Raw genomic sequence first — 14,754 nt, 5'->3', positions numbered from 1 at the left:
AAAGGTGCCCCTAGACGCAAACATTGTTCCGCTACTTAGACCAACATGGCTACCCCACCTGAATCTATAAAATTGGGGTGAGAAAATGCCTGTATTAATATGCCTGGGTTGTTTTTTTATCTCTCTATGTTTAGAGGGATGTTGGCATTACTGCCAGCTTTTCTGTTACTGCTATCTAGCTAAGCTACGTGGTCCACCTCTATTTGAGACAGCTTTACTATATGAATTGCTGGGAGAATGAAAACCTTACCTATTACCAAGTTTACGAAATGAAATGGGGGAGGAAAAGAAACAGAAAAACCAACTACAGATGCAGCATGATGGGTTAGGAAAGATGGAGTAATGGAGCTGAGGGATGCGGAGAAAGTTTAGAGCACTGTGAAGTACAAAGAAAAAAAGGGTAACATGAGGTGCAGAGACCTGTGGGTGGGTGGAGACTAATGGGGTTTGGAGAGAGTGCACTATAGAGCATAAAGAGACATGTTAATAGAGAATAGGTTAAAATCAGTTAAAATTGAAGCAATAAATCTTTTGTGTAGTAAAGCAGTCATCTTGAGTTAATATAAAAGTGGCCTCTGGTGATGGAAAGATAAGAGTGTATTCCTGGGGGGCGTAGTATAAGATACCTGTGGGAGAGGAAACAGAAAAAGATGCAGCAGTGGTACAGAAAAGAGTAAAATATACTTTAGCATGTAGGAGAGGAAAAAAGATTAGCAGAGCTGGTAGGCACATAGTCATGCAATGGGGTAGAAAGAACGTGTGCTATAGAATAAGGCAAGGAAGAATGGTATCAGAATAGGTAAAAGGAAACATGCTTAAATTTAAAGCAGAAAAGTGTTTTCCATAGTTAACTCATGAACTATGTTGCTGTGTTAATAAATATGTAGATGTGGCTCTTGAAGTGATCTGAGTTTTTAACCCCTGTTTATTGAAATGAAATACATACACAGTGAAAGAGTGGGGCTGTACACGTTATAATGTTCCTGTCTCCACTGTCTCTTTGCGAAATTCAGTCTATGTACCCATTTGAAGAGGAAACTCTATTCTTAGGCAGTGGGGCATGAAGGATGGGGGGTTACTATATTCTGAGCATTCCTTTGCCCTTCCTAAAATGTGTTGCAGTACTCTAGCCAGAAGTTGAATAAAAGCTGTAGTTACAGCAGAAGCCTAGATGATCCAACTCTTTTCAATTGGAGGGCTTCCTTTCCCCCCCCGTTTCTTGTTCCTTGTGTGCCAGGACCACAGCCTGCTGTCAGCTGGCTATATTCGGCATCCCTTGAATCAAACATACTACACTATACAAAGAGGCCTTAAGCTCATTGCCTGAAAATATTTTTTTTAATTTAAAAGATTAGTTATATTTAATACTAGGAGTTATACCTTACCTTTGGGTGGGTGGCACAGTTGTTATATGGCTGCTTTGGTTGATGGTACTTCTGAATATGGTTCTTTGCAAGCCACAAAGTGAGCACTGCTGTTTTAGGTAAAGAAATGCTGGGGAACAAAAACTTCTAGAATATACTATCATATTGAATAGCTTAAAATAAGCCTCTGCACCTGCACTGTACAGTACAACATCAGTATTTCAAGATGTAGTTTCCCCCTGCTGCAGGAGAGATTTTGCTTCCAGAGAATCAGGGGCTGCAATCTGAAAAAAACCCAGCCCTACTACAAGAATTTGTGGTGCTAATCAACTTTGTAAAAGGCGCCCTAAAATCTTTTCAAAGGCAAATGGACAATATCTTATACATGCCCCAGCTAAATCCAGTCCTGGACTAAAGGACTGGATGACCTAAAATAAAAGAGAAGTCCAGTGGCACCTTAAAAGACTAACAACATTAATTCCAGAACAAAGTGTGAGTCCAGTGGCACCTTTAAGACCAACACAGTTTTATTCAAGATATAAGGTTTCATGTGCAGGTATACTTCCTCAGATACAATGAAATGGAAATGACCAGCCCATACATATAGGGAGAGGGTGAGAGAAATAAACTGGCATACAATATAGTGAAGATGTTTAACAGATGCAAGGACCAAACTGGAACAACAAGCTTATTTTATATGGCTACCATTTGTTTGGGTTTAATTCTGGGGGAAAACATAGTGGAGGAAATAAATTGGAGATTGATGAGCAGATATATCCTTACCTGTGGAATGCTGAGGTTAATTAACTGAGACTGTGCCATCATGCTCCATCGTCTTCTCTCAAGCATGGAGGTGACCTTACAGCAGCATCCTCTTTGAAATGGGGCGATTGGCTGTGTAGAGTTATCTCCCTTTTCCATTCTACCATTCCAAATGACATTACATTCTACTATTCATTATGTTATATTACAATATACTATAGTAGTCTATTATTCCAAATAAGAAATAAAGAGAACCTATGGCCTTCTGGGGATTGGTGAGAATACAGATATAAGGGCTGAATGAGGTTAGCATATGTAGTGAGATAAACCAATATCCCTGTAAGACCTGGGGATTCCATTGTTCTGAGTGTTGTAATAACTTGCAACTCAGTAATTTCTAGTCTGTTCCTGAAGTCCCTTTGCAATAAAACAGCAATTTTGAGGCCACCCACTGAATGTCCTAGAAGGCTGAAGTGTTCTCCTACAGGTTTCTCAGTCTTGTGATTCCTGATGTCAGATTTGTGTCCATTTATCCTTTGGTGCAGGGCTTGACCTGTTTGCCCTAGGTAGAGAACCAAAGGGCTTTGTTGGCATTTAATGGCCTATACAATGTTAGAAGATGAGCAAGTGAATAAGCCTGAGATGATCCAGTGATTGTGTTGTCTGGGTGTATGTGACAGCAAGGTCAGCATCTGGGTTTATTGCAAACTCTGGTACCTGTGTCCATGTTCAAATTAGATGTATTATTGTGGGTGAGCTTTTGTGAGCTCACTTCCTCGGATGGTATAAACGACTATGACCCAGCTATTCAGAGGCAAACCACACAGATTACGAGTTAAAAACGATTAATGAACTAGGAGGAGCTCAACAATTTACTCCTGTCAAAGTCATCTCACCTCTATACGAATGGGTCAGTGTTCATAGCTGAAGTGAATACATCTGGATCCCATATAAAAACAGGATAACTACCTCTGTACTGTAAAGCTGACTGGACCCAACTGATCTCCAGGTGACAGAGATCAGCTCCCCTGGAGAAAATGGCTGCTTTGAAGGGTGGTCTCTATGGCACTATTCCATGCTGAGGCCCCTCCCCTTCCCAAACCTCACCCTCTCCTGGATCCACCCCAAAGTCTCCAGGTATTTTCCAGCCCAGACTTGGCAACCCGAAAAACTATCCACCCTTGTACATGGTGCGTTGTTGTTACAGTTCATGGATTTCCACAGATGGATCATATCAGGGTTGCAAGAAGTGGGGGGTTTTGTTTTCGTTTAAAGCAACTCTCTGGACGAGGCGGTTCCAAAGCAAGGCTTCTCCTCACGCAGTTACTTGCTAGCCAGCCAAGTTTCTCCCCCACCCCACCCCACCCCACCCCGTCGGTTGCAGAGCCACACCCCCACTTCGCGTTGCAGGCGGCCTGGAGGCGGTGCAGCGAGGCGGCCATTTTGTGGGGCTGCTCGGTCGCTGGCGCTGGCCTCAGCGCGGGGAGCGGGGCCCGAGTGACGAGTTAGTTTTGTTTCTAACCCCCATTTTTCCATACAGGCCCCTCGGTAAGGATTTGGCGTTCCCCACGTCGGGCCCCTGGCTCGCTGGGACTGGGAGGGAGGCCGGACGTATCTGTTCCGGTAGTGAGCCCGGCGACTGTTTTCTCCCCGTAGCGACACAAAAGGCAGGAGGGCGGGAATTAGTTCAGTGGGGGCTGTGGAGCCTGGGCGGCTCCTTCAGCTTCGGTCCAGAGCGCGGGCCCGGTAGGTGCAGCAGATGTTCAGCGTCGCTAAGGCATTTCAGCCTGGTGCGTTGGGTTTGGTAGCCGTGCCTGTGCGACGGTGTTGTTTCGGGGTCAGTGAAGAGCGGTCTGTTAGGCCCCCGGGTTTATGACCCCTTTGAGGGTAGGTGAGTATCGGTGGCTTTCTCCGCAGGCGGCCTTATGAAGCAAGGCTTCTTTAATACTGTCTTCGGACCGAGACTCAGCGGCATGGTTTGGTCCAGCGAAAAGAAAGGTGGCGAGGGGGCCCTTCCTAGTAGAGGGCTGGCGAATGGAATCCGTCTCTGTTGTGTGAAACAAAATGGCCTTGCTCGTGGCTGCGGGGATTTTGTGCATCGACCAGAGCTCCTGCAATCTGTCTCATTCTCTGTGGTGGCCGGCTCGAATAAAGTTTCTTCCTCGCTTAGATTTCCAAGGGATGCTACCTATGAACAATGTGAACGATACTGTTGAATTTTCAATACTTTGCTATATTTTTTGTCATCTTTCCGCAAGCTTTTAAAAAATCGTGTATGGTCGCAAAGTACGCAGTGGGTGCCATTTTCTCACGATGAAAGTACGAGGCATTAAATTCTTGAGGGTTTTTTTCTGGGCAAAAATTATATCGGCGTTATGAAGCGATAGCGACGCGTGTAAACCTTGTTTGGTTATAAGAGTTTATTTGGTCAAATAATTTGCTGTTTGAATTAAATTAGCTAGCACATGTTAGTTTACTCGTTTGGCGTTCATGCTGGTTTCTTGAGTATTCTAGGGTGGCTTTTTTCATACACGTCTGTTACGATTATAGTTTATGGGAACAAATCGTTATGGAGAGATGAGAAACTGATTAACTCTGCAGAGTCTAGTGTGTCGATTTGGAAGCTGATTATATAAAATAGAGCTATATTGTGCTGTATTTCATTGGCTGCTTATTTCCAGTTTTAAAAATTAATACAAATAAGTTATATTTAACTGCATGTGTATCTCATTTGTGCAGAACATACAAAGAGGCATGAATGAACCTACTAGGCTATTGATTGACATAATTTTTGAGGTACAAATTGATGAAATGTTTTTGATAGAATTTTTAGAAATTAGGTTATTTTGAACTTCAGATAATGGCGATTTTAATTGTGTATTAGTTTTGTCTTTCCCAATGAATTCCTTTATTCCTGTGGTTCTCACAGTCTCTTTAATTACTGGGCAAACACAGGAAGATTTCACTTATTTAGTTGTCTTCTCTTAAGTATGGGACCTCCAAGAAAATATTGAGTATTGAAATATTATATTGTACCTGAGAATGTTCTGTTTACTTTAAGAATAAACAGGGATTTATCTAGATTGTGCAAGGCATTGGTACATATTTTGGAAAATAAATGCAGCATGTTGGAAGTGAGTTGTCTTGTAAAGACCATATATTGGGCAACAGAGAATTAAGATGAAGCATAAATTAATGTGGTAAAGTGTCTTGGGATGTCTACTGGTGTGATATTTCATGTGGCTTGACTTGTAGTCTAGACAATACTTGGCAGTATGCATGCGGCATAAAACCATAGAAAATAGAAAAATTCAACATGTTGGTTTATGGCTTCTGGCGTTCAGTAGGAATCTCAGGAGATGAGGTTTTGGGTGCCTTTTTGTATTGCTGTGTGTACTTTGCAGGGTAGTGGCCACCTGGCAAACTTCTCAATGGTATCAATAAATTAAAAAGGGAAGAAAAATCGGAATTATACAAAAATAATCACTTGGATAGCTTTCTTTAACTGAAAATATGTGGAATATTTGAGGTTTGATGAAGTGCATTTATGCCATATCCTTTTAAAATGTTGTCCTTTTGTTGCAAGTAGTTTTTGAAACTGCCTAATTTGGGAAGCAAGTATTCAACCATGTTTTTGGTCCTCTGGACAATTCTGAGTTTCGCAGCCAAAAAGAGTGATTCTCTAATTACAATTGTGTGGAAACTTGTATATTTGATATTTGTGGTGGTGTTGGTATCTGATTTGAAAGCTTTTGTTTTGAAAAAAATTACAGCCAACCCTCTTGTGGTAAGCAAAAAGCTTATTTAATATCCACTTGGGCAGAATTACAGATGTAGATCTACTTGTATCACTACTTGTGAAGTTGTCATCCGTAAGAAAAGAGCAACAAACTTTTTATCAATTTTGTGTTACTGTTTCCTTTCTCAATGGGATGTAGTTTCTGGAGTTGTAGGTATGGGCTGCCAGAGAATTTCGGATTGTGCATGTTTCAAGTGGCAGTGTGTTTATACCTCCTGAATGCTGGATTATGAATTATCAAATGCCGTATTTCAGTTGTGCAGTGCATTGAGAATCGCATGGTATGAAAAGCCCTCAGATGAAAAGATGTGATTGTGTTCTTAAGGTAAAATGAGTGGAAGGAAGTGTGTTGTAAATGTTTTGAGCTTGATTTGGTTTTATTAGATGTTGCAGGGCTTGGAAAGCATATTCAATCTTTGGTTTCTCTAAGTGCTTATTAATAGGTCAGAAGGCCCATTAGAAATGTTGTCCTGTTCATCAGAGTGATTAGTATTTACTTTTTCTTAGTGGAAAATAGTTACCGTAAATGCACCACTTTTAAAAAATCTGTATTGACAGATTTAGATTGCTGAAGATAAAATGCAAACTTGAGAGATTGAGACTGTATAACATATCTATGTATTCTAGCTGTGGTGGCCTCATGTTGGGTATATTTTTATTAAAATAAAAATTAATTGCAGTTAATTGTGCATCAGTGTAAGTGATTAACAATGGTCTCTACTGTGTGCCATAAGAAACTTGTGGTTGCCATGTATTGGGGATGCCTTATGGTATTTCACCTTCAAACTTTTCATAATATACAGTTCATTCTGGACTGCTAACCTTAGCTGTGTGTTGCCTACATTGATTTTTGCCTCCATTTATTCTTTATTGCAGTCTAAAAGTTGGTTTTAGTTGGTTGCCCACAGGATTGACTTGACTTCTGCTACTTATTAAGGAAAAAACACCTCTGTTTGCAGGTAAGATACTTTGAAGAAATATTTATGCTTATTAAATACACTTGGATAATCCAAAGAACTCTGGAATATTATTCCCAACATATAAATTAGCTTTAAAAGTTTCAATCACCAAAAGTGTGTAGGTTTCTTTCAGGGTCCAGCTGTATATATTCTTGTAAATATTTCTGTTGATGTCTTTAGTAGTATGTAGCTGTTTAATATTTTTACAATTCCTAGTGTATAGTAAGTGTCATGTAGTTGTCAAAATTGTATCTTAGCCCATGTAGATAAAGAGAACCTTATTTTCCCCCCGGAGATACTTTGGAAGCTACTTTACCTGCTTGTCAAAAAATAGGAGTCTGGAATGGTCATGCTGGAGGAAGTAGTCTTCCTTTAGGTCTTTCATTTGATGCTGTTATTTCATGCTATAATACGCTTCCTTGGCTTTTAGTCTGAAAGAATTGTCAAACACACATTGATTAAAAGTAGTATTAACGGTGATACCTGGAACTAGATGCATTTAGTTCAATGATCAGGTATTTTTATCTTCTCAACATTGTTCAAGTAGAACATGCTTCTATCTGGAAGCTGTTAAACCCCCCCCCCCAAAGCTGAGTGAACAGTTAATTCTAACTATTTCAAAACATGATCATAGCTACATATGAACATCTCTTCTGTTGTCTAAATGAGTAACTATAGACGACCTTACATTTTAGGTAGATAATTTGTTGGACTTTTCCTCTCCATTTCTTTTTAACATGTCCCTCCTGTGTTTTCTGCAAACAGAGCACCAAGTACTTCATCTCATGCCATCCAGTGGCCTGAACTATGGTGCAGTTACTCCATGTGTGTCCTGCAATTCCGGGAATGATCTTTCCCAGGATGGGATGGGGCTGCCATTGCAAACAAGAATGTGGGAAAATCAGTACCCCAAAAATGTGTGTTGGATACAGGAAGACAGCTCTAAAACATTGCGTTTCATTCTAAGAAACTCTGTATGGCTAAATCCTATAAGCAAGTTCAGATAATTTTGTTTACCTCAGGCTTGCTCAAAGTTTCAGAGAAAGCTCTAGATACAAACACAAGGTATTGCTGCAAGCCAGTTTGAAACTCTACTTGAAGGAAACATGGGGTACGAATATGTCAGTAAATGTAATAATGAATTATTGTGTTGAAATTGCATTCCAGGCAGTAGTACTGCACAACAATTAATAGGAGATTCTGCATTATTGCAATGTGTGAATAGAAACATGAAGTGTTTAGAGAGAGCAGCGATTTAGCATGTAGATAGATAACCTGGAGTGTCATAAATCTGAATATTAAACACTGAGTAGCATTGCTCATGATTCTTCACAGACTAGATGGAGATTAATAGACTGTGTGCTGTCTAAAAATTTCTGCTTTTTAAGATTGCTGAACCTCCTCAAAACATGGGTGTTATGTGATGTGCATTTCCAGTGCTTCAATCAGTACAGACATTCACAACTGTTTTTAGTTTCTGAAATTTACAGTCTGTGACTCAGATTGCAGTTTTATAAAATTAGACCCTAACAGAATTGAAAATTGTGAGGCTGTTAGTTTTTTTATTAGATTTTTATTTTGCCCTTCCGTCAAGGAGCTTAGGATGGCACTTGTGGATCCTTTACCCATTTTATTCTCATTACAGCCTTGTATAGTAAGTTAGGTTCAGAATTAATTAGTGGCTGGCCCAAAATCACCCAATGGAGACTTGAACTTGGGTCTCCCGGGACCTAGACCAGTGCTCTAACCATTATGGCATGCCTGTTCCTGTCAGATATAAAAAATCCCCAAAGTCTCTGAGCAGTTAGAGCTGATTTTGATCTTGAATTATTTTGTTACTGTTATGATTGGAAAATAGCAATAGGTGGTGTTCTGGTTTAGTATTGGCACAGCAGAAATTTACTACTGAATTTTAAAGATCATATTATAGAAGTACTTGGACTATCTCAAATACTAGTGTGCATATTATTTGGGAACTATTACCACAAATTACAAATCATTTTAAGATAACTTTCCCTATGATATAGGACTGATTTTGAGTTTGTTTAATTTGTGCTAAATATTAAAACAGTATTGGGTTAGTGCGCCAAGCCTGTAAATTTTTTTGAAGGATCTAGAGTTGTTTCACAAACCTTTAACAACTCCCATTCTGGTGTCATTTGAAGTTATTTGTTTGTCAATATACTGTCTGTGGCTTGGTATCTTTTTTTTGTGACATCAGATATGAGCCATCACAAGTTTCACATCTGTTTGATTATTTTAAAAAGTATTATAAAAATTAATATGAACAATTTGGTAAAGACAGACAGAACACACTATAAAAAGAGAAAAATCAACAGTCCAAGTTTGGATTATATCCACAAAAAACAAATGTTCAAAGTCAGGAGAACCACCCGGTACCATTTTTCAGTGATAGCCATGCTTGTTGAGAACTTCCTTCCACATACGACACAGACATATTGTTTAGCATAGAAATAGCTGTACGTTGTATTCTTTTATCCATAAGTGTCCCATACTCTGTCCAACTTTTCGCCTTATAGCTATTTCTTGCCTTGTCATTGTAACCAGTGAAATTATCTTTATGAAAAAGGCACTGCAGCTCATTTCACAAAGTTTAATGCTAGGCACTGCAGCAGTGATGTGGACTGTAATGTCGTAAATTTCACACAATACCTTTTTCCAGAAAGCCAGCTAAATTGCATGCCTGCCAGAGATGGCAGGGAATAGCCATTACAATGCAGTCCTTCATTAGCTGTTGGAAGGATTTATGGAAGTGAAGTGCAATCTGAAGTTTATTTTCAATACTGCCTGTTTTAAAGGAGATGTAAACCAAATTTACTGTCTGGATTTTTGGTGAATAGCCTGAGGTATACTGGTTTCTCACTTAAGAGATAATAAGTTCTCTTTGCTTATTAATTTTGCACATTTGGGATATATTTTTTTTAAGTTAAAGTTTAACCAACTTTAGTCATTTTGGTAATCATTGTATTAGAAAGGCTGGATATAGAAGTCTGATGCCCTAGCACATCAATTGAACAGTTTATAATTAATAGTTTTAGTTCTTGGTTGCGTCAGCATTCCAGCTTAAGCCTGTAACTATAAATGAAAAAGGAAAGTTCTCCTCATGAGTTAAATTGCTTAAGTTTTTTTAAAAAACAAAAAATCCCTTTTCTTAAAAAATATTAAGCTATGTTGTGGGGGCTGTTGTTTTTTTTTTTTAAATGCATTTGTTTTGACATAGTATCACTGCATGTCAGAACAGAAGAATAGCTCAGTACTTTTTTGGGGGAAATTGCATATTTTTAAAAAATCAATATCGTAATATTTTGTGATCTTGAGTACGGCTTCATCTCCTTGTTGCCCAGCGATTTCACTCCCTTTAATCCAGGCAAGTTTGTGACCAAGTCCTAGTGTAGCTGGATGAATGCTTTCAGAATGGCTGAATATTTGCAGAGCTGACTTGAAACTCAATACTATCAAGTTTAAGAAAATAATATAGATAAGGGTCCTAGAGAAGACATCCATCACTGGCTCCTGGGTGAGTTTGTGAGAAAGTTCCTGAGGAATGAGATTTTCGGCAGTGTCTAGGAATTCTAGAATTTTACATCCAAACACAAACTGATTGCTCTGATTATTGTAAATAAATGACTGAAAATGAAGTACAAAGCTGGGGAAGAGAATGTGATGCTGACAGAAATTTTGATATCAGTCCTGTGTGGAAGCTGGGACCCTAAAATCTTCATGCTGACTTCTAAAGATTTCTGTTGTCCCAGAATTTGAAATGGATGCAAATTTTTTGCTTGTGCAATCAGTGAATTGGATTATGCTTTGCAGGTCTGAAGCTCTGTTTTCTCCCAGGGCGCTTTTATTTTATTTTTTTAATTTTTAGTTTTTGTGCCAGTTTTTGACTGGATTTTAACACTTCACACTGAAATTTAGTGGAAAGCTTTTGTACAATTTTGCTTCTAAAATATGTGGTAGAAAATGCTGTAGGAAAAAGGACCTAAATTGTAAATTTGCTCAAGAGCCTTGAGCATTTAAAGACTTAAGTGTCTAGGTTATAATATGGTATCATAAATAGTCTGACCTAGCCGTTACCTTTTCTCATCTGCAGGTGTGTGTATTTCAGCGCAGCATGGCTGTGGTCATCCGCTTACAAGGTCTCCCAATTGTGGCGGGGACTATGGACATTCGCCACTTCTTCTCTGGATTGACCATTCCTGATGGGGGCGTGCATATTGTAGGGGGTGAGCTGGGTGAGGCTTTCATCGTTTTTGCCACTGATGAAGACGCAAGGCTTGGTATGATGCGCACAGGTGGTACTATTAAAGGGTCCAAAGTAACACTGTTGCTGAGCAGTAAAACTGAAATGCAAAATATGATAGAACTCAGTCGCAGACGTTTTGAAACTGCAAATTTAGATATGCCGCCAGCAAATGCTAGCAGGTCTGGGCCACCACCTAGTTCTGGAATAAGTAGCAGGGTGACTCTTCCAACTACAGTACCTAATTTTAACAGTCCTTCTCCTAGTGTAGTAACTGCAGCTACTTCAGTCCATGAAAGCAACAAAAACATACCAACGTTCTCTACTGCCAGTATGGGAACTGCTCCTCCCAGTCTTGGTGCTACATTTGGAAGTCCCACGTTTAGCTCCACTTTACCTAGTACAGCATCCCCAATGAACACAGTACCACCTCCACCAATACCTCCTATCCCAGCTCTGCCATCATTGCCCCCAATGCCTTCTATTCCTCCCATACCTGTCCCACCTCCTGTGCCTACACTGCCTCCTGTTCCTCCAGTTCCCCCAATACCTCCTGTGCCTCCTGTGCCACCAATGACATCTATGCCTCCTTTATCAGGAATGCTTGCCACCTCTGAATCCTCCACCTGTAGCACCTTTGCCTGCTGGAATGAATGGCTCAGGAACAGCAATGAATTTGGGCAGTAATTTGAACCCAATGTTTATGAGTCCCATGAATCCTATTCAGATCAGTTCCCAAAGCAATGTGAAATCACTTCCTATCAATCCAGATGATTTGTATGTTAGTGTCCATGGGATGCCTTTTTCAGCAACAGAATCCGATGTCAAAGACTTTTTCCATGGACTCCGCGTGGATGCAGTGCATATACTAAAAGATCATGTTGGACGCAATAATGGAAATGGATTAGTTAAATTTTGCTCTCCTCAAGATACATTTGAAGCCTTGAAACGAAACAGGATGCTGATGATTCAGCGCTATGTTGAAGTTAGTCCTGCAACAGAGAGACAGTGGGTGTCTGCTGGAGGCCATATAACATTCAAGCAAACCATGGGTCCTTCTGGACAAAACCATCCTTCTCCTCAGACTCTATCAATGTCCAAATCTCCTAATGGTCAGAAAAGGTCAAGATCTAGGTCCCCACATGATCAGGGGTTCTGTGTTTATTTAAAAGGTCTTCCCTTTGAATCAGAGAACAAACATGTCATAGATTTCTTTAAAAAGCTAGATATTGTGGAAGACAGTATTTACATAGCTTATGGACCCAATGGGAAAGCACTTGGCGAAGGTTTTGTTGAGTTCAGAAATGAATCTGACTACAAAGCAGCTTTATGTCATCATAAGCAGTACATTGGAAATCGTTTTATTCAAGTTCATCCCATCACTAAAAAAGCTATGTTAGAAAAGATAGATATGATCCGGAAAAGACTTCAGAACTTCAGCTATGATCAGCGAGAGATTATGTTGAGTACAGAAGGGGAGACTGGCCCTTCCAAACTATGTGCACATATATCCAATGTCCCTTATAACATTACTAAAATGGAAATCATCCAGTTTTTAGAGGGACTAGCAGTGGAAGAGAACTCTATACAGATTCTTGTTGATACTAATGGTCAAGGTTTAGGACAAGCACTGGTCCAGTTCAAAAGTGAAGAAGATGCTCGTAAATCAGAGCGACTACATCGGAAGAAACTGAATGGGAGAGAAGTTGTGCTTAGGGTGATATCACTTGAAGAAATGAGAGACATTGAAAGAAATCCTCCCTCTCAAGGGAAAAAAATGTTGAAAATGCAAGGAAATACACCCTTGCCTGGAGTGCAGAATGCTGGTGGAGATGATCATTCTTTCATAAGTAGTGCATCAAAAGATACAAGCGGCGGTCCTCCTTTTCATTTTCCCAGTAACTTTGGTGGCTCTAATGCATTTGGTCCCCCTCTTCCACCTCCAGGAATAGGAGGAGGTGGTTTTGGTGATTCCAGACCAGGAATGCCATCTATCGGAAGTAGTGGTTTGCCTGGTCTGCCTGGTCCAGGAATTGATGTCCCAGGCTTTGGAGGTGGACCTAGTAATCTAAGTGGGCCATCAGGGTTTGGAGGGGGCCCTCAGAATTTTGGAAATGGGCCTGGTAATTTAGGCCCTCCTAGTTTTGGAAGTGGACCTCCTGGTCTTGGTGGTGGACTTGGACATTTAAGTGGACCTCCAGCGTTTGGACCTGGCCCTGGGAATTTGCATATTACTGGTCCACCAGGTTTTGGAGCTGGTTCTGGAAAGCCAGGGCCAACTGTCATTAAAGTTCAGAATATGCCCTTTACTGTATCAGTTGATGAAATTTTAGATTTCTTCTATGGTTACCAAGTAATTCCAGGCTCAGTATGCTTAAAATATAATGAGAAAGGAATGCCCACTGGTGAAGCAATGGTTGCATTTGAGTCTCGTGATGAAGCAATGGCAGCTGTTGTTGATCTAAATGACAGGCCAATAGGATCGAGAAAAGTCAAACTTGTTCTAGGGTAGCTGGTTATTAAATGTTTGTAGAATAGATATTAGTGCTGTGATGAATGCATTCAGATTGTTTTATAGTAGTTCTAGATTAGAACCTATAAATTGTTTAAACTTAACATTTATTTTGATAAGACTTGGAACATTGGTTTAACTGTTTACAGAAGAACTGCTGCAAGGGTAAATTTTTAGTAGTTCTACCAGTACAGATATGTAGAGAAGAGGTATTCTCATCAACTGAAAGTTTTCTAATGCTGAATTGGCCATGTAATGCTTATCAAGGAGTCTAGATTGGTTTTATGAAATTCTGGATGAGGAAAACTGTCATGATGAAGTTAGTGATGTCATAGGTGGGTTCTATTGCAAGCCATTACAAAATAGAGAAGTTGCTATTTCTAGAGTTGATTATTAAAAGTTGGCTGAATCTGCTTTGTGTACACAGGTCAAAGTTTTGTTTATAGTCCTACCTTACTTTGCAACTGAATAAAGTCTCAGTTACACAGATTGTTTATGTACCTTATTTTTCAGAGATTCTTGGTATATGGACAGCGAAATTATGTTCATTGAGAAACGTTCAGGCAGTTTTCCTGTATATGAATTGAACCGTGTAAAATTCCAGCTTTTTATGGAATAACTTTTAGTTCTTATTGCAACTGACTGTATAGAATAAGATTTTTTGCCACAAGTGAAGGTATCTTTGTTCATTGTTCTGCATCTTTACTTGTATGGTTAAAATGGAATACATAGAGCTGCCATACAAAGCCTCAGCTTGAGCACATAATTATTTAAATGGATGGATTTTTTAGGACTGTATGTTACATTTGGATAGGATGTTCATCACTTGGTTTTTGTACATTGTGTATGTTGTGTAACTTTTTGAACCACGCTCATATGGAACCTCTTGGTTTAATTAAATCTAAAGGACTAGCTTGGGTTCATGCGGAGTGTTAATGTTAGCAATCATTTGTGTTACTATGACTCCAAAAATCTTGTGAATTACTGCTGTGGATCATTTATGAAATTAAAATTTTGAAAATTCTCTACACTCCTTGAGTTTCTTACAGGTGTTCCAGTAGAGAACATTGTTTAATTCTAATTCTATGTAGAAT

General features: G+C 39.5%; 1 protein-coding gene across 1 annotated transcript in view; it reads left to right on the top strand.

Annotated features, from left to right (window-relative positions):
• Positions 1-3,547: 3,547 nt before the first annotated feature.
• The window catches only part of RBM12 (RNA binding motif protein 12), a 60,812-nt gene continuing 49,605 nt past the window's right edge, over positions 3,548-14,754 (top strand). The window contains 4 exon segments of the mRNA XM_015408220.1: positions 3,548-3,674; positions 6,802-6,884; positions 10,999-11,754; positions 11,756-13,648. Of these exon segments, the coding sequence (XP_015263706.1) occupies positions 11,020-11,754; positions 11,756-13,648 (2,628 nt within the window). The 5' untranslated portion in view covers positions 3,548-3,674; positions 6,802-6,884; positions 10,999-11,019.

This window comes from Gekko japonicus, unplaced genomic scaffold (genome assembly GCF_001447785.1).
Source record: "Gekko japonicus isolate JY-2015 unplaced genomic scaffold, Gekko_japonicus_V1.1 scaffold211, whole genome shotgun sequence".
Taxonomy (NCBI): Eukaryota; Metazoa; Chordata; class Lepidosauria; order Squamata; family Gekkonidae; genus Gekko; species Gekko japonicus.
The sequence above is the reverse complement of the archived record's forward strand: the minus strand, read 5'-3'. Positions and strand labels throughout refer to the sequence as shown.